Here is a 27,600-nt window from a genome sequence, read left to right on the forward strand (position 1 = left end):
CAAACCAGTACAAAGACTAGCTTTGTTAGCCAAGCCATCCAGATGAGAGAATTGGGGCAAAACATTTCTGAGACGTAACCAAAGGAATCTACTAGATGGGAAAATGACTCAAGAACAAGACAGACCCTTAAAAAGCAATTACACTGGAAGACACTTTAAAAAATGACCAGCCTTCTCTAGACACACTGGGAAAATGCAAGACATAAAGAAAAACCTCAGTTCAGGGAAACTTATAGCTCAGATAATAAATATATTAAAGCAGTGGCTCTCAACCTTGCCAGACTACTGTACCCCTTTCAGGAGTCTGATTTGCCTTGCGTACCCCCAAGTTTCACTTCACTTAAAAATTACTTGCTTACAAAATCAGACTTTAAAATACAGTATCACAGCACACTAGTCCTGAAAAATTGCTGACTTTCTCATTTTTACTATATATTTATAAAAATAAATCAATTGGAATGTAAATATTGCACTTACACTTCAGTGTATCATATATAGACCAGTATTAGCAAATCATTGTGTGTATGAAATTGTAGTTTGTATTGACTTCACTAGTGCTTTTTATGTAGCCTGTTGTACAACTAAGCAAATATCTAGATACTTTGATGTACCCCCTGGAAAACCTCTGTGTACCCTCAGGGGTACATGTACCTCGGTCGAGAACCACTGTATTAAACCAAGTGCTGAAATGCAGCACTGAACATGTGCAGGGAGCCCTTCTGAAATTATTTAACTTAACCTTCCAGTCTAGACACGTTGCTGGAGTATGGCCAGCTGGACTCATTAGCCCAATACACAGAAGCAGAGATGGCCTCAAACAACATAAGCAACTATTCTGCAGCATCCTCAATAAACTAATATTGCAATGCCTGACCGGCACCAGCATAACCCATTACAAGAAATAGCTCTGTGATCTTGGTGCTGTAAAGAAACCACTAATTTGTCAAAGACACCTAAGTTCATTTAAAATTGAATAGGGGTTGGATGCCTGCCTATCTTCAAAAAGAAAAGGAGTACTTGTGGCACCTTAGAGACTAACAAATTTATTTGAGCATAAGCTTTCGTGAGCTACGGCTCACTTCATCGGAAGCATTTGGTGGAAAATGCATCCGATGAAGTGAGCCGTAGCTCACGAAAGCTTAAGCTCAAATAAATTTGTTAGTCTCTAAGGTGCCACAAGTACTCCTTTTCTTTTTGTGAATACAGACTAACACGGCTGCTATTCTGAAGACTATCTTCAGGCTCTTTTGAAATCCTCCATCTAGACTGATAAAACTATCCAATTAAACTATCTGACAACATAATTCAACTCTTTCTGTTGTAAAGAATTGAAGTTCAGGGCCCAGATTTGTCAGCAAATAGTTACAATGATTCAGGCAAAATCAAAGCACTGAAGAAAAAAATAAATAAATCAAAATAAAAGCTTGATCTTCACATATATGATCGCCCCCATGTGTCAACAAATCTAACAGCCTGAGCAGCAGAGCAAGGAACCAAGAAAGGCTCATAGCATTAGAACCACAGCGACAACAAAAAGGGAACCACAAATCTGAAACAAGCTAGAGTGCTACAGCTCCTTTCACGGAATGATCATGCTAGTGGGTTATCTCACTGCAGTGAAATGTGCAAAGCCTTCACCAAATACAAAATCAATTGCCATACACTTGAGGTGGAAAGCACAGACTGAACCTATGAGAAGAGTAGGTGTGAAACCCCTGTGACAAAGGAGGGACTGAGATAGAGAAGTGCTTCCCAGTGTCTGGAATGGACACAGGCTCAAACCCAAAACACCATTTTTGAGAAAACCGTACCTACCTCTGCCAGAGACCTGCAGAGTCTGTCTCTTTTACACTCTGGCAGCACTCGTGCAGCTTGTCCTGCCAGCAAAGTGCTACTGAAATGAAAGACTCTTTCAAAATCCATTTACTCAGGAGTCGTTAATTGTTCCTGCCTGCTAGAACATGATCTTTAACTTTTGGAGAAACCTGGGCTATTCCCAGCATAAATTAAAGGAGGAAATGGAACATGGTGGTAAGCTGCAGGAGGAATAAAAGCAGTATCGCCTCAGGAGGACCATGCTGGCAATCTGATAAACCAGGATAAAAGTCAATACAGTATTGTGAGCTTCCAGAAGAGAACATGCTTGGCCATGCCACGAGGAGAAGAAAGGATGAAGGTTTCATGAGGGTGGGTTGAGGAACATGTGAGCTGTTGGATGGCAAGAGAAAATGTTAGCTTAAGACTAGGCAGGAGTCCACTGAAACAAATTTGTAGACCTGGATATGACCCTTGCTTCTGCATATGGACACTTTGCAGAGGGTTTCAAAACCATTGTGTCATATCCAGAGGTTTATTTTTTAAATTCCCCACATTGGACATTTCCTTTTTAGAAAAAAGGGAGTTAGGTCCAGATCCTCAAAGGTATTTAGGCTCCTAACTTCCATCAAAATCAATCATCTTTGAGGATCTGGGCCTTAGAGTGAAAATAAGTGACAAGACAAGGAGTCCCATGAGAAGGGACTGAGGGAAACAATCGCCTCTGAAACAAGCCCAGCCCCGCAGTCTACAGGCAGTGTAAATAGAGGGGAAGAGCAATCTGGACTCTTTGGTTCTATGGCCTGCCCTGCCACTAATTCACTGTGTTACCTTAACCAGTCATTACACTTGTGGGCACAGATGGTAGTTAGGTGCCGTCCTCCCACCGAAAGTCACTACACCGAAGGCCAGGCCTTTGAATATCTCCCCCTAAATCAGGCTCTAGTATTTTTCCCCCTTCACTTAAATTTCCAGCTTTGCCTGTTGCTAATGTCTCTGTCTGATTTAAGGCCTCTTTGGAGTGTGAAGCAGGAGGAATTCCTCTCTCAAGTCAAGTCCTAGCAGGTGTACAAAATTGCTCCAGCGCAGAGCATCCTATGGTCAGTGCTTTGATGGAGCATGCGCCAGAAATGTCAAATACGATGGAATCTGTGCCTCCCCCACATGCCTGCATGAAGAATGTTATTAATCGATTATTATATCTTATAATTATTATGGACTGGTGGAGCCTGGATCCCAGTGTCCCTAGTGGTTGAGCCTGTCCTTAAGGACTTCTGTTCAAACAATAAAACGACCACAAAAGGGGGGGGGCGTTTAGCCTATGGAGGCCCTCCCCTACCTGGACCTGGGTACTTAGGGATTGTAACTCGCTGGAACAGCCTTTGTCCCACACACCTGGAGCTAGATTTTTAAAGGTATTTTAGGCGCCTAAAAGTGCAGCTAGGTGCCCAGTGGCATTTAAAGTGGGCATTAGGCACCACCGCAGGTGCTTTTGAAAATTACACCACATGTTGATCAGCACCTTTAGGTGCCTAAATACCTTTGCAAATCTGGCCTTTCACTGTCCCTTAATGGCGGATAAAGGACCAGTACTTAAGGACCATACTATTATCCTTAATTATCCAGTATTCCTTAATTAACCTCTTCATTATTGTCCTTTAGTTATAGTGGCATTCCTTCATCCTCTAATTACGATTAACCCCTGGTTCTTCACTATGATCTCTGAATTGTGAATTAATCCTCACCTCTTGGCTGCTGGGGGGACTGTTAAACTTCTAATCACGCGGATGATTGTTCGGCAGCCCTGCATTATTAAATGCGATTATTAGTTATTCGACACCCCCCCCCCCGGCCCCCATGAGCGCTGACCCCTCAATGGCCCTATTCGTTATGAAACACGCCCCCTCCCCTCAGCGGCAGCGAGCGGGGCTCCGCGCAGAGGCGGCTCCCTCGGGCTGCGGGCCAGGCGAGCCCCAGCGGCCGCGCACCAATGGGGCGACGGGGACCGAGGCGAGCCCTCGGCGGGGCGGCGGCTGCGGCTGGAGCTTCCCCCGAGTCATGTGAGCGAGCGGAGCTGGAGCTGCCCGCATGGAAGGGCGCAGCGGGCTGGTAAGAGGCGCGCAGCCGGGAAGGGGGCGTCTCTGGCGGGCCGGCTCTGAGCTGCCAGGGGGCGTCTCTGGCGGGGGGCCGGCTCTGAGCTGCCAGGGGGCGTCTCTGGCGGGGGGGGGGGGCCGGCTCTGAGCTGCCAGGGGGCGTCTCTGGCGGGGGGGGGGGGCCGGCTCTGAGCTGCCAGGGGGCGTCTCTGGCGGGGGGGGGGGGGCCGGCTCTGAGCTGCCAGGGGGCGTCTCTGGCGGGGGGGGGGGGCCGGCTATGAGCTGCCAGGGGGCGTCACTGGCGGGGGGGGGGGGCCGGCTCTGAGCTGCCAGGGGGCGTCTCTGGCGGGGGGGGGGGGGGCCGGCTCTGAGCTGCCAGGGGGCGTCTCTGGCGGGGGGGGGGGGGCCGGCTCTGAGCTGCCAGGGGGCGTCTCTGGCGGGGGGCCGGCTCTGAGCTGCCAGGGGGCTTCCCGAGGCAGGGGGGATGCCCGGTTTGGGGGAGCGGAGGGGGGGGGCTGCGGATGTTTTCACTTCTTCCAGCGCGGTGGTTTAAAGAACCATCTTTAGCTCCCCTAAATTCCCTGTTGCCCCCCCCGAGAAGTGGGCGGGCTCCGGTGATCCTCGGCTACTTGACTGTTATCGCCCCCCCAGGGCAGCCAGGGAGCCGCCCCCATTCGACCCTGGGGAAAAGCCCCCGTCTCCGCTGGGAGCGGCGGGTGGAGACACGAAGCCGCCCCGCGTGTGACTCTGCCCCGCGGGGGCTGTTGGTGCACGGCCGCTGCTCGGGGAGCCGGGCGGGCCGCGTTCACACGGGGCTGGCTGGGGAGAGCCTCCGGCAGGGGAAGACCCGGGGCTCTGCCGCGGGCAGGCCGGGTGCGCGGGGCGGGGTTTCGTGGGGCCGGTACAGGCCGGGGGTGCTCGTGCGGAGACCCCCCGGGCTGGGCTTCGACGGCTCCCCGGGGTTGAGCGGCTGGAGCCCGGGCGCTTGGCGTCACGCGGGGGGCTGTTCCGCAGCGGAACCGGCTCCGGGCGCCCGCGGCTCGCAGGCGGAGGCGCCCTATCGCAAGCGCCCAGCGCAGCCGGTTGACGGACGATCGGGCCGTTCGGGCGTGTCCTTGCCGGCAGCGATGGTGGCTAGCGCAAGGCGGGGAACGGCGTTAAGTCCCCTTAGTGTTTGCAGCGTGCTCTGTGGGCCCGTGCGCCGCTTCTGCGGCCCCTTTCCCCGGTGAACGACGGGCAGCGCATGGAGCCTGCCACTAAGCCGCGTGAAAAGGGGGACTTGTGGCACCTCGGAGACGAGCGCATTTATTAGAGCATAAGCTTTCCTGAGCTACAGCTCACCTCATTGAGGCAAATAATAAGTCATGTGAGACTCCAGCTCATGGCAACCACCAGCGATCCCTGCGGCACACAGCCGGTGCTTTACTGCTAGGAATACCCCGCCTCTCATCCAAGGGGCTGGGAGCACTCTACGAAGCACTCCTCAGCCTTGTAACTCCTTGTGAGGTAGGGCAGTTTTATTAGCCCCCTTTCGCAGACGGGCAAACTGAGGCAGAGAGAGCGGTGATTTGTCAGAAGTCAGGGAGGTGCAGAGAGTAAAGTGGCTTGCAAGATCGCACAGGACGTGCGTGGCTGAGCCAGGGATAGATTCCAGATCTGAGTCGCGGTCCCATATTTCAGTCGTCTTTTCCCTTTGCCTCAAGTAAGTCTAATCCGTTTTGTGGACCCATTCTACTTGGGATTCAGTTGGGAGCAGTTATCTCCTTGCTCTCATTTTTGTAGAGCAGCTTTTGCATGCTAATGCCTGTGCATGCTCACTAGCCCTTGACTATTGTATCTGTGGGCATTTCTGTATCTGCTGTTTCCATGGTATCTGGTCAGGGATGATGATGGTGCAAATGCCTTGGTATCATAATTTATTTATCATTTTATTTTGCGGTAGCTCAGAGGTCCCAGTGCTCTAGACCCTCTTCAAACCTAGTATTAGAGTCCTTGCCCCCAAAGAGTCGATCTAGTCATTTGCCATTTTGATTCTTTAAAAAGAAGGGGCGGGAATGAGCTGTACTGATTAGCGCAGGAGGTTGGAAGTGGGGACTTCTGTTCCCAGCTCTTGCCTGTTGTGTGACCTTCGGCAAATCACTTTACCTCTTTGTGCCTTGGCTGCCTATCTGTGAATTCAGCATATTTGCCTACTTCCCAGGGTCACTGGGAGACTTAATGACAGGTTTCAGAGCAGCAGCCGTGTTAGTCTGTATTCGCAAAAAGAAAAGGAGTACTTGTGGCACCTTAGAGACTAACATTTATTAGAGCATAAGCTTTCGTGAGCTACAGCTCACTTCATTGGATGCATTTAGTGGAAAATACAGTGGGGAGATTTATATACACACACACAGAACATAAAACAATGGGTTTTATCATACACACTGTAAGGAGAGTGATCACTTAAGATGAGCCATCAACAGCAGCGGGGGGGGGGGGGGGGGAAGGAGGAAAACCTTTCATGGTGACAAGCAAGGTAGGCTATTTCCAGCAGTTAACAAGAATATCAGAGGAACAGTGGGGGGTGGGGTGGGGGGGAGAAATACCATGGGGAAATAGTTTTACTTTGTGTAATGACTCATCCATTCCCAGTCTCTATTCAAGCCTAAGTTAATTGTATCCAGTTTGCAAATTAATTCCAATTCAGCAGTCTCTCGTTGGAGTCTGTTTCTGAAGCTTTTTTGTTGAAGGATAGCCACTCTTAGGTCTGTAATCGAGAGACCAGAGAGATTGAAGTGTTCTCCAACTGGTTTTTGAATGTTATAATTCTTGACGTCTGATTTGTGTCCATTTATTCTTTTACGTAGAGACTGTCCAGTTTGACTTAAAATGCTTTTAGATCCTCCCATAACAAAAGGTGCTGTAGAGAGACAAGGTGGGGGAGGGAATATCTTTTATTGGACTACTTCTGTTGGTGAGAGAGATGAGCTTTCAGCTACACAGAGCTCTTCCTGAAGAGCTTCTCTCCCCAGCAGAAGTTGGTTCAATGAAAGATATTACCTCACCCGTGTTCTCTCTAATATCCTGGGACCAATATGGCTACAACAACACTGCAAACAAAAGGTGCTATAGAAACACAAACTCATGTCTAAAGAGCTAACCTAGTCCAGCGATACGCTTCCCTGAAAGCTGGCTCAGGTTTTTTTACACATGACATGTCTGTTAACTCTTGAATGTTGTCATCCATGTAGATTGATGCTGTGGATTTTAGTTAAACCTGTAAAATCTAAAAAATGCTTCCAGTAGGCAAGATGCTGTCATTGACCCCTGGCAAATCCGGAGCGTGTCTGTCTTAAGTACTTACTTGGCCCCATTGATCTGAGCATCTTATGACTTAATGTTTTCCTCACAACATCCCTGTGAAGTAGGGCCATGCTAAGGGGAAGTGAGGCACAGAGAGACTAAATGACTTGTCCAAGATCTCACAGGGAGTCTGGCCGAGCAGGGAATTGAACTTGGGCTTTCTGAGTCCCAGACTAGTGTTCTAATGGCTGGTCCCTCCTATGACTATGCTGCTTAGCCGTCTGTCTTGTTAGTGGAGAGCTCGAGAGCAAGAGTCGGCTCATCCAGACTGTGCAGACTGGTCCCTGCCATCTCCCCAAGGAGAGCAGCGCTGGCAGGCTTCAAGCAAGAACTGCCTCTTACCGGGAGAGTGGAAGGAGGTTAAGGGAGGTGCATGGTGTGTGGAGAGGGGGAGGCAGTTGTAAATATAGCCAGCAGCCTGAAAGGAGTACATCTGAGGAAAGACGGAGAGACAAATATCAGGATTGAGACGAGGGGGAGGGAACGGGCTTGGGGGGGTGGATGAAAGGGGAGCAGAGCTATAGGCAGGGTTGGGGCTGTGTAGAGCCTTTAAGTTTAAACTTCTCATCTTCACCTTAATGTGGGAGGAAAGCTGGAAGCCCAGTGTAGGGATCTGAAGATGGGGTGAGACAGATATGGCCCAATGCCACCTCTTGCCTCACATACACCTTCTGGCTTCTGTTCATTGTGAATCGTCCAGGCAGGAGATGTAAAGTCATGCCAAGGACAGGTTATGAACCATGTTGCGAAAGGCCTTGAGCAATTTTAGGGTCTTTGTCCTAGGTTTTGCCCTTGGCAGATCATGAACTAAGTCAGGTGTTTTTATTTTTAAGGCAGGGCTTGCTGAAACTGGAAAGCTCCTCAGAATCTGCCCTTCCTGACTGTAAGGGACCTGGGGAGACAGCACTAGCAAGGACTGGCCCAACTGGTTTGGACAGCTCTGAAAGCATCCCATGCATTTGCTTACTCACAGGAAACTAAGAGCTCACAAATGGCTCTAGCATGGGTTTCCTTTCTCTCTCAAACTCTCTCCGTGCTCCTTTTTAATTATCTTAGATTTTATCTCCTGAATCACCTCCCCTCCTAGTCAGGCCTAAGTAAACCACTTCCCATCCCATGTGCTATTGCATACCATCTGCCTGGCAACTGCAGTGATTGTTGAAACAGAAGAGTGATATCGGGAAAGTGTTTCATGCATGTGAAGGTGGCTGCTAATCCAAATTATGGAAACAAGGAAGAAAGCCTACATCACGTGACAGTCGGGTAGAAATAACTGGGATGTGTGTATGAGCAACAGAGCAATTTAAAAACCAAACCCAACAGTGGCTTGTGTGTAATCAAATTGTTCCTAGGTGTTTGCACTGATAAATAATCTCCTTGGTGTCACTCCTTTGCAGGTGGGCTAATGCTGTCCCCACAGTATCAGGACTACCAGCTGTACTGCTGCCCAGCTGAATTGTTACACTGGCTTCCTACCCAGTCAGTTTAACATCTTTCCGTGCAGAAGGGACACTAGCCAACAAATGGTCTCTCTAAATTGCAGTGAGTTGCTCCCTGCTTCAGACCCCCTGGCCCTCTCAGCTGGCGCCTCTTGGCTAGACAGCAACACTGATGCTGGTAAGACAAAGATGCTGTCTGCTGTTCTGCCGGGAGTCTGTGACGCAGGAGCGTCCGACCCTCCGGATGGCTCCAGCCTTCTCCTTTGCCATGGCAGCTACCCTTCGCAAGACGCCCGCCTCCTGGTGTCCAAGGTAAAGAAAGAAGGCGAGAAATCCCAAGCCACCCTCTATGAAGCTCATCTGAAATTGCCTGACTTCTGCACCGACCTCTCCAGAGATTTCACCCCCACCCTTGAGGAGATTGAGGAGTTCCTGAAGGAGAAGATGGAGCTCCTCAAGGATGAGCTGAGTGAGAAACAGCCCGTCAGAGGGAAGCTGGAGATCAACCTGGGGAGCCCTGGGGAGCAGCCTACGCCCAGGGTGGCTCTGGAAGGGGGTGCATTGAGCTCTGCCAAGGCCGCGGAGGCAGCCAGTGCTGCGGGCCTGACGGTGGGTGTTGGGAGCATCCCTATTATCCTCCAGATCCAGCCCGTCCAAGTGAACAGTGGGAGCCCCCCACCGCAAAGCGCTGTGGATGGCATCAGGGTGGCCCAGTTGCTGGTCAGCTTGCAGGGACAAAGCCTGACCTTTGTCCCTCAGGCCGCCCAGCCCCCCGTGACTCTCTTGGACCAAAAGTACGTCAAAATAGCCCCCCTGCCCATCGCTCTGAGGCCGGCGGCGCTGGGGAATGTGAGGGGGGTCGAGGCTGCCCCCAAGTTCCAGAAGGTCTCCCCTTCTGTCATCCGGGTCCACAAGTGCACGCACCCTGGCTGCAGCAAGATGTACACGAAGAGCTCCCACCTCAAAGCACACTTCCGGCGTCACACTGGAGAGAAGCCCTACACCTGCACCTGGCCCAACTGCGGCTGGAGGTGGGTGTGTAAGCGCAGCAGCCTGGCGCTAAGGTTGCCTTTCCACTGGCTGCCAGGCAGCCAAGCCATTGACTGCCTCCTGCAGGATCTGGCCTGTGCATACGGTTATAAGGACTAGCGCCGGTCTGGTAGGGCCTGCTTTTCTCAAGTGCTCGGAACCCACAGTTGGGATCAGGTTTTCAGAAGAGCTCAGCATCCAGCATGCTTAGGGGGCTGGGTGCTGAGCTCTTGGAAATCTGTCCTGTCTGTCCCTGGCAGATCATGACCTCTTTTTGAAAATCACACAATTCTGCTTACCTTCTTGCTTCTTCCTGTGGATTTGCAAGATTATTGACTCAGCAGTTGTCTTGTCCCTTTAGATAGCTGGCATTGTCTGCTCTTCAAAGGTATGCAACATCCTCTGCTAGCTCTAATGCTCGAGAGAGCTGATTCTAAAATCTCACCATCCCTTCACTCTAGCAATGTTTTCTGGCACCGGGTCCTGGACTAAATATATAGCAAATCCAAGACATTCAAGTGTAAATTTTCAGGCCGTGGCTTCCCCAAGCTGTTCATATGCTGACTGGTTTAACTGAGATCGTAACTTTTAAAGCAGCAGGAGAGTTTTAACTAGCAGTCAGCTGCCCTTGTGTGATTGTTTTTACAGTGAATTCTAGAAAGCAGAGCTTTGAGGAGGGCTGGGATAGAAAGACCTGTCAGGACATTTAGGTTAAACTTTCAAAAACACCTAAGTCCCATTGAAAGTGATTTAAATGGTTTGGCTCCTAAGTCATTCAGGTGTGTTTGAAAATGTTACTCCTAGTCTATTCCCTGGCCAGTGCAGGGTTGTTTCCAGAACTTGCTTCCTATAATTTGTCCACTTATAAATCTCTCATCTATTGGATTGCCCATTGCTTCCCTTAGGAACTTGTCAATCAAATCACTCACTGTTTTAAAAAAACAAAAAAAACCCTCCTGATTAATTTGCTGCTCATGGCGAGGCTAGAAAATAAGCCAGTGTTTCTCGCTCCACATTCTTTTAGTATGTTTCAGCCACGTGGGAAAAACCCTTCTGTCTAATGCTTCTACCATCTGTGTGAGCTTCTCAGAGCTAGAACAGGGAGTGGATCCTCTCCTTGTGGGCGTTCTCCAGTTATAGTTGTAAACATGAAGCATCACAGTGATATCACATCAGTTCTGAGGCTTTGTAATGCAGATGCTGCCAAACCCACGCTTGTGCAAGTCCAGTTCTGCAGCATATCTTAGTGCTGATGGTGCGTGAGGATTTGGATTTCTGTGTGCCCCGTTTAGGGTGGAAGAAAGAGGGTGCTGGAGAAATTGGGTGGGGATTTAAATGCACTTAAAGAGCTTTCTTGAGAGGTTACGCTGATCTATTTCATATGTGGAATTAAGGAGCTGAGTAGATGGATCTATCCAGGTACCATAGTGGAGAAGGGCCATGTGAGTATCTGGATCTTTCAGTAACATGCCGCAGGATGGAAACTTTGAGCCTAGAACTGTGAAATTGGTGTACGTAGCCTTTGCACCTGGAGTTCACCGTTTGTCCCCGGATTGGAAGGTAACACAGGCTGATAGTGATGAGAAGTTACTGCCTCCTGCTGGCTGTTGATGGTTTGAGAAATGAACTCATGTCACAGTTTAGGGGTTTAGTTTAGTCCCCCATTCAGACAAACCAATGCTGCTCTTTATTGGGAAGCCAGGGATTGGGTGGTAATGCAGAGTGAGCTCCTGGAAGTGGTCCCACGAACTCAGGGCTGGGACTCGCTGCCGGGAAAGAGTGCTCTAAGCCTGTGCCATGGGTGAGGAGAAGAACCTTTATGAAGGAGACTGGCCCGACAGCCCCAGAGTACTTCGTTTACAGAGCAAGCATCCCCATAGCACTGAGCCTCGACCCTGCCCTGGAGCGACAGCCTTCAAGCCTGAGGGCAGCTCATTGTCCCTGGCTCCATTCAACCTCACAGTCAACACTTCTAGCAAGGGGGTAACTGGGGCCAGTTGTAGGGGAGGCTTGATGGTGTGGCCACAGGGAACTGTAGTGAGACTGCCAAAATCAGCCTGGCCACTGAACTGCTGCCAGAGGGTAAGGACTGGCTTTCGGTCACAGCTGCCCTGGGCTGGCTCTGAAGTGGTGACCTAGAGGTTCAAAGCTGTGTACCCCATTCCCAGTCCCTGGGTCCATCCAGTCCCCAGGGGTTTCCAGGCTCTTTGAGGGGAGAGCGGGTTCAGCTCCACACTCTCATGCCCCGGGGGTGTGTGTCACTGTAACAAAGCACTGAGGGACAGAAGTGGAGGGTGGGGGGGGGGAACTCCCTGGAGCAGGGAGAAATCAGCCTGGCTGTATTAGATGGTAGGTAGCATTTTCCTGAGCTGATGGGCAGGTGCTGCCATATCTGTTCTTCAGCTTTCCCCACCTTCCAAGGCTCCTGGCTGGGAACAATCTGATGGAGGGAAGCATCCTAGTCACCTGCCATGGGGACGGCTGTGTGTGGGCATCCCCTCAGAAACACTTGGTGGCAACCATACTGTGTTGAGTCTGGGGTTATTTTTAATTAGCCCAGTCTGGGAGGAGAGCAGACACGGGTCAGCCCATCCTAACTGGGATGAAATTCCTGCTGTTGCTGTGACCTTGTTCCCAGACACAAAATTGAGACAACTGTCCAAATTTATTTCTGGTGCCAATCTACCCACATCAGTGATTGAAATTACACCAGGGATCACTTGGCCCAGTTTGTGTTTATAGTAAAAGGGGGAAATGCCGGATATGTGCTGTGGTTGTGAAAGGAGGAACTGAGAAACCTGTAGTACATGGACTTCAGGCAAGCTGCACTCACCCCTGTGCCTTTATGGGGGCTGTATTTCACAAGGGAGCTGCGGTTTCATTCATGTCTGCAGAGCTTGTAGGTGGAAAGCGCTGTGCAAATGCCAACTATTATTACTTTGGCCAAGAAGATGTTTTCATTCAACCCTTTTGTTGTGTGCTACTTCTGTCTCTCCAGGTGCTTACCTGACCCCCATCACTCTAGTATTCAAGCATCTCTCACTCACCAGTTCACTCACAGGGGTGTATAATCTCCATTTTATAGATGGGATGCTGAGGGCTGGTCTGCGCTACAAAGTTAGGTCGGCTTAACTATATCGCTCAGGGCTGTAAAAAATTGCATGCCCTGTGTGATGGATTTAAGCTGACCTAAGTCCCAGTGTAGGCACCACTAGGTCAGTGGAAGAGTTCTTCGGTCAATGCAGTTGATGCCTCATGGAGAGGTAGATTTACTATAGCAACAGAAGAACCCCCTCGCTGTAATAAGTGTCTACACTGCAGCTGTGCTGCTGTAGCGTTTCTGGTGTAGGCATACTATTAGAGACTAAGGAACTTGCCCAAGGGAGTCACACAGGGAGTCTGTGGCAAAGGTGGGACTTGACCCCAGGTGTCCTGAGTCTCAGTTCTACCCCTTAGGCCTTCCTTCTTACCCCTTCCTAATTCCCACAATCCTCTTCTGCTCTGTTCCGGTTTGGCCCTGGTAGTCTCAGGGAATGACAATCCTCTCCTTGGTTAGCTTGTAGTAAATGTGCAGCCAAAAGAACCCAATGTGCTTCCCTTCTCCCGGCAGGTTTTCCCGGTCGGACGAGCTCTCTCGCCACAAGCGCTCCCACTCCGGCGTCAAGCCCTACCAGTGTCTGACCTGCGAAAAGAAGTTTGCCCGCAGTGACCACTTATCCAAACACATGAAGATCCACAGGGGCCAGCGCAGCCGGACAGCTCAAGACAGCGGCAGCAGCTAACCCTTTCCTCCCTGCCTTGTGGAATTGGGATGCAATCCAGCAGAGCTGGATAGTGAACACAAAGGGGTGTTTTGTTTTGTTTTTTGTTCAGAGGGGGAAAAAACTTTTTGTACAAACTGGAGAAAATCCCAAGTCTACCTCTACCCATGGGTGCCTTACGGTCAGGACTTGTCTTTTCTACTACTGTGCCACTTGTAAATTCACATGATGGGCACCTGAGCTAATTAGGGCCATGTGTGGGAGGATGGCCTCATCAAAGGGCTTCGGTGAGTGAATGGGTGTCATCTGTTTAGGTAATTCGAATGCTTCTGTCACTGTAATATCTACCTGATATGAGTGGGAGCTAATGGGTTAATAGCACTTCTTCCTTAGCCAGTATCCTGACTTGCAGCCCCCATAGCAGGGAGGATATACAAGCAGCAAGTCAGACCAGTGTCCCAGCAGTCCATGGACAGCCATCCTAGGGGGGAGATCCAAAAGGGATCCTGCCTGAGCCAATGAAGACTTGTGCTTGGAGTCTTGGCTGGAAAGATGCCCTCACTTACAGATTGTACAGTGGGTATGGAAACAGACTGTCTCTTGATGTGTCCCTGTCTCTGATCTCTTCTCTTCCCCCCCCACCCCCGCCCCCATCCTCCCAGTGTGTGCTGCTCATCACTGATGTCTGCAGGATTGACAAGGCTGATGTCTTTCTCTGTTAAATATTCTTTAATCATGTACAGAGCAAGGGTCAACTCCCAAGATGTCCCTGAGAAGGTGATGCTGATGCACTTACCGTGTCTTCAGTCGTATGTGGCAAACGCTTAGCTGGGTCCTTGCGCATGTCCTTGCTTTGTCTGGTTCCACTAACAAGAGCAAGGAGCTTGCTAGCTGCTTGTGGACTCCTAAAGTGCAACCTACCCCCCACCATGTTCTGCTGAGGTGGAGCCGGAGCATGGCGTGCTGGCACCTGAAGTCTGCAGGCTGCCCTTCCATGTCAAAGACCAGGGTGTCTGCACCCTGTTCCTGCGTGTACAAATCACGTGCTGCTCTCAGGCTTCTGGCAGGTTGCTAGTGTGGCCCACAAGCCCAGCAATGGTGATGCTTCTGCTCCAACAGCTGCCTCCGTGGGCATTGCACCCAGCCCTGAGGCTGGGAAGGGCAGGGAACAGCTGCAGCTACTAATGGTACGGTGACTCTAAAAACAGCGGGCAGGTCTTCACAGCATCTTAACCAAAGGGTTTGACTGTCATTGCTGTTGATATCTGTGTTCCCAGCTTTATAGTTACAACTCTGCTGTAAAAAAAAAAAACCCCACAATTACCTTTGTAATCTATTGCAATAGTCTTTTTTTTTTTTTTTTTTTTTTGTATTAAAGTGCCTGTAACATACATTTAACAGCAGCCTGACTAGTGTGTTAAGGGACAATAGAATAGTGTCTGGTCATCCCGTAGTGACTGAAGCTGTAGGCCTCTCTGATCTTCCAGGGACACATTGTGCAAGGCAGTGTCCAAACACAGAACAGAGGCAGTCCTTGTCCCAAATAGTTTACAATGCAAGTAATTATGTAATTAGGGAATTGTTTCCTCTAAGCAGAAAGTATTCCTCAAGTGTGACAATTTTAAGGAGCAGTACTGCTTCCCCAAAGAAGAAATACTGCTAAAAATGGGATTGGGGGTTGGTTTTTTAGCTAAAAAGAATGCCAGCAGCTGAACAAAGGCCTTTGGCAAATTTCCAGAAATAATGGAGTGGGAAATTGACTTGTATGTTACCCAGCTGCAAGAGCTACAGCTTGAACTAACCAAGGCTAATTGATCTTGGGTTGGATTTCCAGAGAGCTGAAATGTGTAAGAAACAGTTTGCAACACCTGCATTGCTTGGTTTCCTAATCTGTAGTGGGAGGGGGTTATGAGGGGGTGGAACTGCAGTATTGGAATCAGAGCCAACTTTTCCCCAAAGCTCCAGCAGGTCTGGATCTGAAGATCTAGTTCAGGCTCACCCCAGTTTATAACTGGATAGTGGGGGGGGGGAATAATTGAGGAGTAAACTGCCTCAGCTGGGTCCCTCTCCAGTGTGCCTAAGTGGGAATATTTAAAGCTGCAGCCTGATGCAGGTTCTAACGAGGTGCTTGGCTAGAATTCTGTGCTTTGTAGTAGCCTTGGGGAAGCCAATGTGCTTCTCTGCAACTTTCCCAGTGCTCCTCCACCTTGCCCTGGATTGATGTGACCAGAAGCCAACAAGAACTCCCAAGTTCTATGTGTGCAATAATGAAGTTTTAATTCTGAGCCAGAGACAGGTATGTGAAAATCTATTTTTGTTTTGTTGGGGTTTTTGGTTTAGCTGGTTATTCACTTCATACCCTCTTTCCTTCAGGGCAGCTTTTTCAGGCCCCCTGCCAGCATGATTCATGCCAGTCTTGCTCTTCTTTCAGGCCCTTTCGCTGTTCTAACCTGGCCCCAAACCACTTTACAGCACAGTCTGTTCCTTTTGAATCTGCCCCACCTGCTTTCCTCTCTTGGCCTTTAGAATACAAAGGCCAACTGTAGTTTGTGAATCCAGTGCTTTGGGACTGTGGGCAAAGAGGGGCTAGTCAGCAGTATCTGGGCCACGGTTCAGTTCTCGGCTCTTTTATTCGCTAAGTGGAATTTGTATGTTCCACTTTTGTCCCCAACACGGAGTCCCCAGGGTGGCCAGTGGGCTGGGTGTGGATTGGGGAGAGCAGGGCAATGGAGACTTTCAGTATGGCTGACCTGCCATGTGACTCCTATCAAAGAGAACTTGACTAGGGTGGAGAGGGCGTGCATTTATTTTAATCAAATGCCTTGGGCACAAATTTGTTGTGAAATATTTGTCTTACCTGTCTCCTTAGGGGGTGCTTTTAATAAATGGCTTGGAAGGTTTGCTGGCACTTCTGTAATTACCTCTGTTCTCTGCTACTGTCAGGTGTTAACCTTCATATTGTAATGCTCCCAAGTGAACAAAGGATATCCCTGTACAGTGATGGGGGATGAAAAGTGGGACTCTTCTGTTTTTCCATTAGTTGAAGTACACTAGTGTCACCAACTGATATCTTTATTTCTTTTTATCCCAGTATAAGCATGGCTCTGGGAGTTGGGATTCATGGGTTCCAATCCTGGCTCTGATGTTGAGACTGCTGTCAGGCAACATCTGTGCCTCAGTTTCCCCATTTGTATTGTGGAAATAGTACTAGTTGTACAGTGCCTGGGAGATGAGGGCTTTGAGAGTGCTAAACATTTTTCTAGGCAAAGTAGCAGCTGTGGGAGCCACAATAATAATAATGAAATCAGGGATGATCGCGTTTGTGTGCATGTGTAGACCTTTATAAAATGCTTTTCACACTGTGCCTTTGGTTGCGGGCAGAGCAAAGCTTGTGCGCAAAGCCCTAGCGCTCTGCACGCAACTGATGATGCTGCAAAAGTCCCTGGCCTGTGGTCTGCACAGCACTTGCTGGTGGAAAATGGAAAGTTGATTGATTGCTGGTTGCGCCCTCTTTCCATCTGAGAGGAACCAAACCCCTGTGGGTGAGAAATGAGCCTTGTTTTATGGCACCTTTGGAAAGAAACTCCATGTAGGTTTGTGGCAGCTGGGTCTGCTTGTGGTTTTGCCCCAGGAAATTGATAAAGCTGGGCATGGGGGGGAGGGATAGCTCAGTGGTTTGAGCATTAGCTTGCTAAACCCAGGGTTGTGAGTTCAATCCCTGAGGGGGCCATTTGGGGCAAAAATTGGGGATTGGTCCTGCTTTGAGCAGGGGGTTGGACTAGATGATCTCCTGAGGTCCCTTCCAACCCTGATATTCTATGATTCTATGAATGGGGATTCTTCTTCTACTGTGCCTTTCATCCTTGAAGGGATTGGCACATATTAATCCTCACAAGACCCCATCAGTGGGTAAGCAGAATGTCTGTTTTAGAGGGGTAAATTGAGGTGCCTCGGAGGTTGTGTAAGGAGGCAGTGGAAGAGCTGGGAATGGATCCCCAGAAATCCTGTCTCCACAGCTCTAGCAATGCAAGTTCTCCTGCTGAATAAATGTCTATTGTGTAATACCAACACCCTCCAGTGTAATTCAGGGCACTCCCCACCTAGTTTCTCCTCTACCTACAGTTCTGGGCAGGCAATAGGAACCAGCTTGCGGTAGCAAGCAAGCTGGAGTCTGTGCTTTTGAAGGAGAGCAGGGTCACATGGGGCTGGACAGGGCCTAGCACACGGGGGACAGCTGGGATACAGGCAGTCATTCACAGTAGCTACAGCAGCTGAGTGTTCTTCTGTTTTGCAGCCAGCTGGGCTAGATCCTTTCTCTGCCCTGCCTCCTTGAGAGGCCCATAAGAAACAGAGGTCAGACTGGTTAACATGAAACAAGTGGAAGAGAACATTTCCAACAGTATCTGCAAGACTTTAACCCTCAAGTGGCTCAATACAGTTCCTTGGGCTTATGAGCCTGGGGAGTGTGTCCACACCGCAATCAGAGTGTCACTGCAGCACATGTTGATGTACTAAAAGCTAGGTGGGATCTGTACAAGCTTGCTGGAGGCTCTGGGTACGTACTTGAGCAGCTGGCTTGTCGGCTGCCTGTGGAGCTGTGGCTTCCCTGCTGCTGTTGGAGCTAGCTAGATCAAAGGTCACTTGAGTGTGGCTACTAGTGCTGCAGTCATACCTCTGATCGCAGTGGAGACCTGTTGGGACTTCAATCTCTGTCTCTTCTCCAGTTGTTTGCATGTGTCACAGGAGCAACAGGCAATGTAAATCACCCCCCTAATGCAATCAGGACTGAGCATTAAAACCCTATGCCCCTTCCTAAAGGGTGTATAGTAGCCTCATGCTGCAGCCCATGTGACTTCTCAGCTGATACATCTGCTCCCATCTCACGGCTGTCTGTCTCTGAGTGGACAGCTGGCAGGTCTCTAAGCTAAAGGAAGCCCTGGCCTGGAGAGAGGTTAAGGACATGGCAAAGTTTAAATAAGAACATAGCTAGACTAAAACATCTGGCTTGAGGTGACTCAGACTTGCTGCTTCAACTAAACCATATGCCAAGTAGAAGTGTCTGCCTTTCATTAAGCTCTGTTAAAGGACAGAGCAATTCTCCATCAACTGGAGATTAGGGAGCATTCTCCCCTGTCATCACTTGCTCCACTGTGCTTTGCTATTACAATTCAATAGGACCCCAAGCAAATGTTCACCCAGCTCTGGGTAAGTAATGACTCCTACTTCACCGAGCTGTGGGTAAGTACCATGCTGTCTGCATGATTGCCCCATGTTCTGAGGGCTGGTGCTCTCTCTCTCTCTCAATGTAACTCAATTTAAATCAAGGTCAGTCTAGGTGAAGCCCTAGGAAACACTGTAGGGAGTAATGGTGCAATAGCCAGGGCATGGACTAGCTGGGACATGACATTGGTCTCACCAAGACTTTCAGTAATGACTAGTGATTTGGGGGTGGGGGGTGCCCGAATCGTGACTCCTTAAAGGGACCTGAATCTCCGAAGGAGGTTGGGTGCTCAATACTGAAAATTAGGCCCCTTTTAAAATGGGCCACCCAAAATCACTATCATTTTTGAAAACTTTGGACTTCTCTCTCTCTCCCTCCCCGCACCGTTGCTGCCACCTGCAGCTTCAGGGCTTCCTGTACCAGAGACCTGACCATACCAAAATATCTTCCCCCTTCTATTTCAAGCAGTGGGTTTCATGCACAAGCAAGGCTCTGAAATGAGACTATTGGTATGAGTCAAGTGGCCAGTTTGAGTACTGATCTTGTCACATTTTCAGCAGTGCTGAGTGCATCAGAGGGCTGCTTGATTTATCTGGGAGTAGGAGCAATCCTGGAAGTGTGACTAGGTTTTTTGGTGTGTGGATCTGTGACCTTCCTGAGTGACGCAGTATATTTTGTAGGGGAAAACACTGCTGAGGTGGTGTGTGGGATGCACACCATACCTATTCTAGAAGAGGTTAATGAGGCTGGGAAGGGGCCAACTAACAGGATAGGTCAGAGCTGAGGGGAAACCAGTGGGAAGAGAAGAAATAAGGTGGGGAAGGAAAAGGACATGGAGGGGAGAGACAAAGGTCTGGTCTACACCTAAAACTTAGGTTGACCTAGCTACATTGATCAGGGGTGTGAGAAATTAAAAGTAGTGTAGACACTCAGAATTTCACATCCAAGGTGGTATTCAGGAGTTAGCGAGAGCTGGTGGAAGTGGCATTTTCATCTGGTTCCCTCTCTGGGCCAGTCTGGTCAGGATATTTCTCTGGATTAGGATGGAGGAAGTCTGGGGTCCCAGGAGATAGCGAGAGTGGCAGCCATGATGGGGAAACTTTTCTCCCACAAGTCTTAAGTACCTAAAGAGAGAGTGATGAGTGGAACAGCCCGTTGCCTTCATTATTTTGTCCACCAGTTAGGATTAGTTTGACACCAATTTTGGCTCACTGATTTTTGGTTCTACACTTGTTCACCAAGAACGATCTTAACACAGTCCTTGAGTTACATCAGTAGCCCTCTTGTTTGGACTAGTTCAGTCTGTTTTGCTTTTGCACTTTTTCCCATCAGCATTTGTTATAGGTGAGTGTGATCTGTGAATTTCCACTCACAGCTGAGCTCACAATTAGGGTATATGTGTAGGCTGAGTTATCACAACAGGGGTCGTCATTGTCTTCAGTGGATCCAACTACCTCATGCTTGTGGAAGGCATCTCTAATGGAAGATTAATTTGTATTACTATGCAGGATTAATTCTGTGTGACTTAAAATATTAATGTGGTATGATCTTACTGCAACAGGGGCCTAGTTAGTCATAAAACAGGTACCGCATGAGCAGCAGCAGTGCAAGCTTCACCTCTGTTGCCCCCCCTTCCAAGGGCCTTCTGCTCTGCCCTGGTTGGGTGCCTTCTGTAGAGGCAGTGCAGAGACTTGAGTGCTATTCCCGACTCTGCCACTGACTTCTGTGTGACCTTGGGCCAGTCACTTCACCCCTCAGTTTCCCCTCCTACCATGTCTGTCTTGTCCATTTAGACGGCAAGTTCTTTAGGAGCAGGGACTCTCTTGCTGTATGTATGCATCCATCACAGGGGGTCCTGATCTCTTTAAGGCCTCTGGGTGCTATTGTAATACAATAACATTAGTGAGAGGAGTGCAGCCTCTTTGGCTTCTGATGAAACTGCCAACTAACGGGCCAGTTAGGAGAGTGGCTTTTTGATGCTGACAGCAGTAAAATTTGGCTTTTTAAACTCTCCTTGCCTGGATCATCTTTGTCTCTGCTTTGGCGCTGCTTGTTGCGGTCTTGATGGCCCCAGGCACCAAATAGGATTACTTTAGTTTTCAACACAACTTAATTTGGAGCAAAGTGGCAAAACTGCGGTAGGTTCTGAAAATAGTGGGGATGGGAGCTGCCATCTCTTCAGGGTGCCACGTTCAGACCCTGAGTCGTGGCTGCCATATCTCCAGATATTTATGGGAGCAACCTGACTCTTGACCACGTGTAGGGTTGCCAATTTTGGTTGGACTTATTCCTGGAGGTGCCATCACATGACATAGTCTTTAATTAAAGATTAATCTTTAATTCCTGGAGGGATGGCAACCATAGATCACGCTATCCGAAGCCCTGCAGTATAGAGGCTTCCAAGGCACTTAAGATGCATCCTGAAATATCTTTGGGAAACATGTTTGCCAAGTGATGTCATAATATTGCATCACCTCATGAACTCAAGATGCTATGACCTGCAACTTGAAGGATGAAGTTTTATGAAGGTGGCCACTTGGCATCCAGAGTTCACCTGAAGTAGGAAGTTGAGCCCTAATTATAGGCAAGTGTCACAAGGCATCTCGGCCGTTGTCCTGCAAGCCACGTTGGAAGATTATCAGAATCCAGCTAGGATAGGGTTTCTTGCTATGAATCTTGACCACTTGATGACTAGCACCATCTAGTCCCCATGCACAAACTAGCACCCTGGTTGTGATCCTTAGAACAAACCAACTGAAACTTTCTACTTACAGTCACCAGCTTGCCGTTGTGGAACTGAAAGTTCCATGTCATGCTTTTCTGTGCTATTGAGAGATTTACACAGAACTCAACACCTTTGTGTGTTGGACTGAGTAGCTTGCAACAACATGCCCGCACAAGTACACAGGAGGAATGGTAAAGGTGAGAAAGGGATCCTGTGATATCTTGAGGCACGGCATAGCGAAGTTAGCGTTTGTAGCTTTGCGCTTCAATAAATATCTTTGTGCGTTAGAAAATCTCTAAGGCTTCGATCCAGGAAAGCACTTAAGTACATGCTTAAAGTTAAGTTTCAGAGTAGCAGCCGTGTTGGTCTGTATTCGCAAAAAGAAAAGGAGGACTTGTGGCACCTTAGAGACTAACAAATTTATTAGAGCATAAGCTTTCGTGAGCTGTAGCTGTAGCTCACGAAAGCTTATGCTCTAATAAATGTTAGTCTCTAAGGTGCCACAAGTACTCCTTTCCTTTTTGCGAATAAGGATGACCTAAATGAGTGCTACTCTTTGAGAAAGAAACTAGAGCATTGTAAAACACACTACAAAACCAAAGCAACCCAAACCCTTACTGTTAATGAGACTGATTTTTTTTTTCCTCCTTTACTTGGGATTGTGGTGGTTGCTAGTAAGGCATGAAACTCTTAAGGTCATTCAGAAAATGGCTAGATATGCAGACTTTCAGCTCACTTGTTCGAGTCAGCTGCTGAGTTCAAAGCTGTTTTAAAAGGGCACTGTTGAATTATGAAACAGGCTAGGGCTGAAGTGCCTGACCTGCTGTTGCATAATGTGTTGGCTACCCCTACATCTACCAGTCTCCCTTAACCAGCCCAGCCAAAGATCATATGGCTGTGAAGTCAGGAACTTGCTGTGAGATTTCTCCCTCTGATATGCCAGTGCTTTTCAAAAACTTTTTTTCTTGCAGTGATCTTACTGGATTTTGTCTTTCTAGAATTGCTCTTTGGGACAGGAACTACTGTTTACTCTCTATACAAAGCCTTCCACAAAGGGGCCCCCCAACCGTGCCAGTATAAATCTTTAACAATTAAACTGTTTTTGCTCCTTTTAAGCTTCTCCGCATATTTTTTTTTAAAACTCTGCCTTGTTCCCTGCTCTGCCTTGTTTTGCTTCCCCCCCACCTCCATTTTCCCCCAGTCTCATCTAAGCAGGACACTAACCCAGTAATATCCAAGTCACTCATGAATGTGGTGAGAAGTTACTGATATTTCTTCCTCGCACAGCTCCAGATTGTTTGGTCCATATGTGCACATAATGTCACTGATTATTTTTTAATGGGACTTAGAACCCTACAGGAAGGAGCATAACATGATTCGTTCTGAGTGTATTCTACTAATCAACCCTGATCCTATTTTATGCTGCTAAAAATTGGGAGTAACTCTAGTGAAGTCAACAGAGTTGCATGGAGATAGATCAGAACTGGGCCAGTTTTAATTTTTATGTGGCAATCGTGTGTGGTGCCCAGCACTTAAGTGCCCAATCAGGGGGTCTCTGTGCTACTGCAGTACTAATGAATTAAGGACTGTTTCTGATTTCACTGGTGTAAATCAAGGATAACTCCACTGAAGTAAGTGGAGTCCAGCTAGCCCCCCACTCCATAGCACAGTGGCAAGCAGAAGTTACAGTGCCAGCAGACATTGAGTGGGTCATGGTACATTTCAGAACAAACTTTGACCCTCTCCTTTCCTTACTTGACTTTCTAATATGCTGGGTTTGGGGAATAAGAACTAGAAAAGATTGAGTCCAGCATCTCCCTGTTCCACCATGCAAGTGTCTTGCCAGGCACAGTATTAGGATCCCATTTCTGTTCATGTGACTCCTACTGTGTTGGGTGTATGTGATATCAGTTTCCAGGAGCTAGGATCTGTATTTAATGTACAGTTCTAGCAGGTTTGTTGGCTATTTCTGCTCTTATGGAAGATTAACCTTCAGCACCAATCGCTGGGGTTACAAACTGGCAGCAGTTAGCCATGATTGATGCTGTACAAGCAAATGAGGGTTACAGTTCCCGCCTTCAGGAACTCGCAAGGTAAGGGTTCCAATTTTGCAGACCTTACATTTGTGAATCATCTAATGGAGCTCATGAGGAATTGAATTGATTTCAGGAGAACCGCTCCCCACTGAAGGTGTAGTCTCCTAACTTCCCTTTTAAAAGAATGGTGTGTTAATAAAAATGGAATCTCAGGGTACCTAAAAGTGCAGTGCATGTTCTAGTACCATAGGTTGAGTGAACCATATACAAGAACAGAAAGCTATCTAGAGAGAGGTTGGGGAACCTGATAGTCTTGCATAAGGAATAGATTTCTGTGGAGTTTTTAAAAAAATGTATGTATTATGTAATATAGTGGCCAAGATCTGTGTTCCCTAATGACCGAAAAGAACCGCAGTGTCATTCCTCAATGAGGAAATATTTTGCTAATAAATCTCTCTCTCAGTAGCACAGATGATGACTTTCAAAAGCAGAGAGCAGTGAAGTGAGAGTTAATGAGAAAAGTGACACTGTCTGATGGTAGCTCCTAGCTTTAGCAAGATTCCCCTCTCTGGCTCAGGGCCTGATCTTTTATCACTTTTCAGGATCTTTTCTGCTGTTCTTCTTTTATCCTTCACTACCCTTTTCATGCTGATACTCCAGTCATCTTTTACTACTTCCAAGGAGTTCCCCTTCCCTGCCTCTTCAGTTTCTCTTGACGACAAACTTGTGACTTCACTTCTGCTTTCTTCAAACTAAGTACCTCAAGGATGGAAGCAATTCTCTTGGGCAAGATCCTCATCCTCATCTTCAGTCACAGCACACACTCTCCCATTCCCCTCCATGGACTGTAGACTTAATTCTGAAACTTGCGTCTCTTCCTGCACCTCTTCTGTCCTCATTATGGCCTTCTCACTCCTTCCAAAGTGTTTCCCATGTAGGCCTGTACTCCTTCCACTGCTCATGCTGTTATGTGACTTGATCTCCTTTCACTTTGCTTATTGAGCTTTCCTTCTTTATGGCCTAAAGTCTCAGCTTCCCATATTCTGGCAGGGGGAGAATGCTGTCTCCCATCTGTTAGTGCATCATCCCTTTCAATAACTGTACTTGATACTTATTCAATCATGTGCTTCAAAAGTGCACTTGCTAGGGATTTTAAAAATCTTCCAGGGAGTTGCTCTTGTTTATTTCAGTCATTCACTTCTTCCTTTCCCAAACTGATCTTCTATCCCCTGCCTCTGTTCCTCTCCCTGCCCATCCCTCGAGGAAGGGTTTGTTCAGCATCTGTCCTCTCTAGGAGCTTCCATGTACCTCTCTGCCTCAAAACTTTTTAGGCACAGGCAGCTGATGCTAGCCGTCTCCTACTTTTCTCACTCACCTTATGGTTTTTCTTTAGCTTTGTAATTGTGCACATGTGAAAACAGTGGATGATACACCAGACCCTGAGAAAGTCTTTATATAAAAACCTTAGCATCAGCCAGCTGGGCCTTGAATGTGGGTCTGCTTTTTTTGCTGAGGATTCTAAAGCATCCTCCCCTTGCTAACGAATGAAGCAACTTCCATGCCCCCTTTGAAATGAGCCAGTATCATGTGGGTTTTGTAAAAGCACTGCCTGGGCCCTCAGACACCTTTCTTGTGCCTGACTAATGTTGCGTACACAACAGCCCTCGGCTTTGGCGGGGTTTCAGCAAAGCTGGGCATGCCCCCGTGTTCCAGCTGTTGGGGTAGGGAGCTGCCCGTGCTCACAGGGGAGGGCAGGCACACAAAGGTTGGGTGCTGTGATTTGCCCAGGTTCAAGCAGTGAGTGGGGGATCCAGACAGACAACCCCCCCCAGGACTCCTTCTGGGTCTTTCGTGCTACCCAACAACTGGGCTCGGAAGCCAGGAATCCACCCTCAGTCTTAGCCCCTTGGCCAGTCCTTAGGCACATGGTCTGGTTGGCCTCTACTAGAGCCACCCCCCCCCCCCAAAAAAAAACTACATTCCCCATAATGCTCTGCAGCGACGGGGCTGGAACAAGCCTTTTAATAGGTCAGTCCTTCCCCTAGGCCGAGCCGTGATTGGCCAAGTCTATTCTGGCCTCCAGCCGCTGCCGCGGGGCGGAAGTGGGGCTTACGGCGGCCGGGCGGGCCCGTGTCGCGTGTGAGCGAATGTGTCCTGTGTCCCGCCATGTAGCGCGCTGCCGCCTCCGCTCTGGTTCGGTTCCAGCGCCCGGGATGGGGGCCCGGCTCCCGTCCCGCCAGGGCGGCCCCCGGCCATGAGGGGAGCCCGGTACCTGCCGCTGCCAGCGACCGCGCCGCTCGGGGAGCGGGGGCTCCGCCTCGGTGAGTGCGGGCTCTGGGGGCTGCGGAGCCGACCCGGTCCGGTCCCTCCCCGCCCCGGAGATCGCCCCCCCCGTGTCCCCCAGTCCTGCCCCCTCCCCCCGTGCGCCCCGACCCTCCCCGTGTCCCCCCGTCCCGTACCCCCGCAGTCCTGCCCCCTCCCCCCGTGCCCCTATCCCCGCAGTCCTGTCCCGATCCCTCTGGTCTTGCCCCAAGTCACCCCGTGTCCCCCGTGCACCCCTCCCCCCGTTCCTCCCAGTCCTGTCCCTCACCCCCGTGCACCCCTCCTTCCCTTGTGTCCCCCCAGTCCTGCCCCCTCCCCGTGAGTCACCCCGTGTGCCCCGACCCCCCGTGTCCCTTGTGCACTTCTCCTCCCCCCCATACTCCTCCAGTCCTGCCCCCGAGTCACCCTATGCACCCCTCCTCCCCCCAACACCCAAGTCACGCTGTGTGCCCTGACCCCCCCCATGTCCGCCCAGTCCTGCCCCCGACCCTTGAGTCACTCTGCACCCTTCCCTCTGTGTCCCTCAATCCTGCCTCTCCAAGTCACCACATGGATCCTAACACTTCCCCTCTCTTGCCTTCCCCCATGTACCCCAGCCGTTCCCCTTCCCTGAGTCCCCCATGCACGGCCCCCCTCCCTCCCAGTCCAGCCCTCTCCCCTCCTGAATCACTCCCTGGACCCTAACACTCCCCCTCCCTGTCTCTCCCATGTTCCCCAGCCCTCCCGCTCAACGGCCCTGTCCTCCTGAGACACCCCATGGACCCCAAAGTCTCCCTCCACATCCCCCCCAGTCTTGTCTCCCAAGTCACCCCACAGACCCCAGTCCTCTGTGGGTCCCCTCCCCTGAGTCACCCCATGCATCCTGTCCCTCTTCTTCCTGATCTCGCTCCCCCAGCCCCGTTTTCTGGCCCAGTGCTTGTGCCCCCTTTCCCCATGATCTGCACTCATCTTGCTCTCTGCCACTGCCCATTTCCCCTTTGTCTTCCCCCATTCCCCTCTTCCCCTGCACCCCACTAAACTGCTTGCCCCCGCACCAGCTTGCCACCTTGGCTGGGAGATGGGGCAGCAGCAGTGGGCGGCTGCAGGCGGAAGGCGCCAGACATAACAGGATGTTTTTATGGCTGGTAGGGGTTGGGTGGAAAAATAAACAAATTTAGGTGCTGGTGCCACTGAATGAGTTTGAGGATGGGGTGTCTTGGGGATTAGTCTGAATCCTCTCAGAAGAGGAGGCAGTAAGTGGCTTATTTTGTGTCTGTCACAGTGAAAAGAAAGCTAAAGATCTATATTAACATACACACTCTGTATTGGGTTCGTTTGTGTGTCTAAACACCCGCATGGTTCATATTAGCACACTTATGGAAGCATAAACTGATTTTTAAATGGCAAGTAAGGTACTGTTCTTTATGGGTGGGTGTTTGCTTTATTTGTATGAAAAGCTTGGGGGTTGACGGGGTGGAGGGGATTTCTGTGTGTTTGCCAGGAAGTTGGAAAATGAAAGCAACTCTGTTAAAAGCTTTGAAATGGTGTAGCTCTCCTCAGGACTTTGATCTGTGTCACTACCATCACAGTTGTTTCATGATTGGTGGAAGCTCTCCCTTTATCTGGTGTGAAGTTTCCTTTCTCTCTCTCCTTGCTTGAAGTGCTTTAAAAAAAATTATTTTTAACGGAATACAGTTGTTGATAATGAGGATATACCTAATTTACACACACTCCTACAGTCGTGACTGTATGAATGCCTCGTCTCAGCTTTACAGCTATCCAGCAGTCTTCCCTCAGCCTTTTTATCGTGGCATTTTTAGTGGAACACTTTCCTCTAA

At 49.3% G+C, this 27,600-nt stretch overlaps 2 protein-coding genes across 10 annotated transcripts in view; both read left to right on the plus strand.

Moving 5' to 3' along the window:
- The first annotated feature begins 3,673 nt into the window (after positions 1-3,673).
- On the plus strand, positions 3,674-13,596 carry LOC119846283 (Krueppel-like factor 15). The gene is made up of 3 exons (XM_038379707.2): positions 3,674-3,924; positions 8,648-9,720; positions 13,329-13,596. Exons 2-3 carry the CDS (start codon positions 8,774-8,776, stop codon positions 13,498-13,500), a joined length of 1,119 nt encoding a protein of 372 aa, XP_038235635.1. The 5' UTR covers positions 3,674-3,924; positions 8,648-8,773; the 3' UTR covers positions 13,501-13,596.
- An 11,966-nt stretch (positions 13,597-25,562) lies between these two features.
- ELK4 (ETS transcription factor ELK4) overlaps positions 25,563-27,600 on the plus strand; it is a 52,277-nt gene continuing 50,239 nt past the window's right edge. For all 9 annotated transcript variants that reach the window (XR_006276564.1, XR_006276568.1, XR_006276562.1 and 6 more), the window contains exon 1: positions 25,563-25,782. The gene's annotated coding sequence lies outside the window, so the exon portion shown is untranslated. The remainder of the gene's footprint in view (positions 25,783-27,600) is intronic.

This window comes from Dermochelys coriacea, chromosome 21 (genome assembly GCF_009764565.3).
Source record: "Dermochelys coriacea isolate rDerCor1 chromosome 21, rDerCor1.pri.v4, whole genome shotgun sequence".
Classification (NCBI taxonomy): domain Eukaryota; kingdom Metazoa; phylum Chordata; order Testudines; family Dermochelyidae; genus Dermochelys; species Dermochelys coriacea.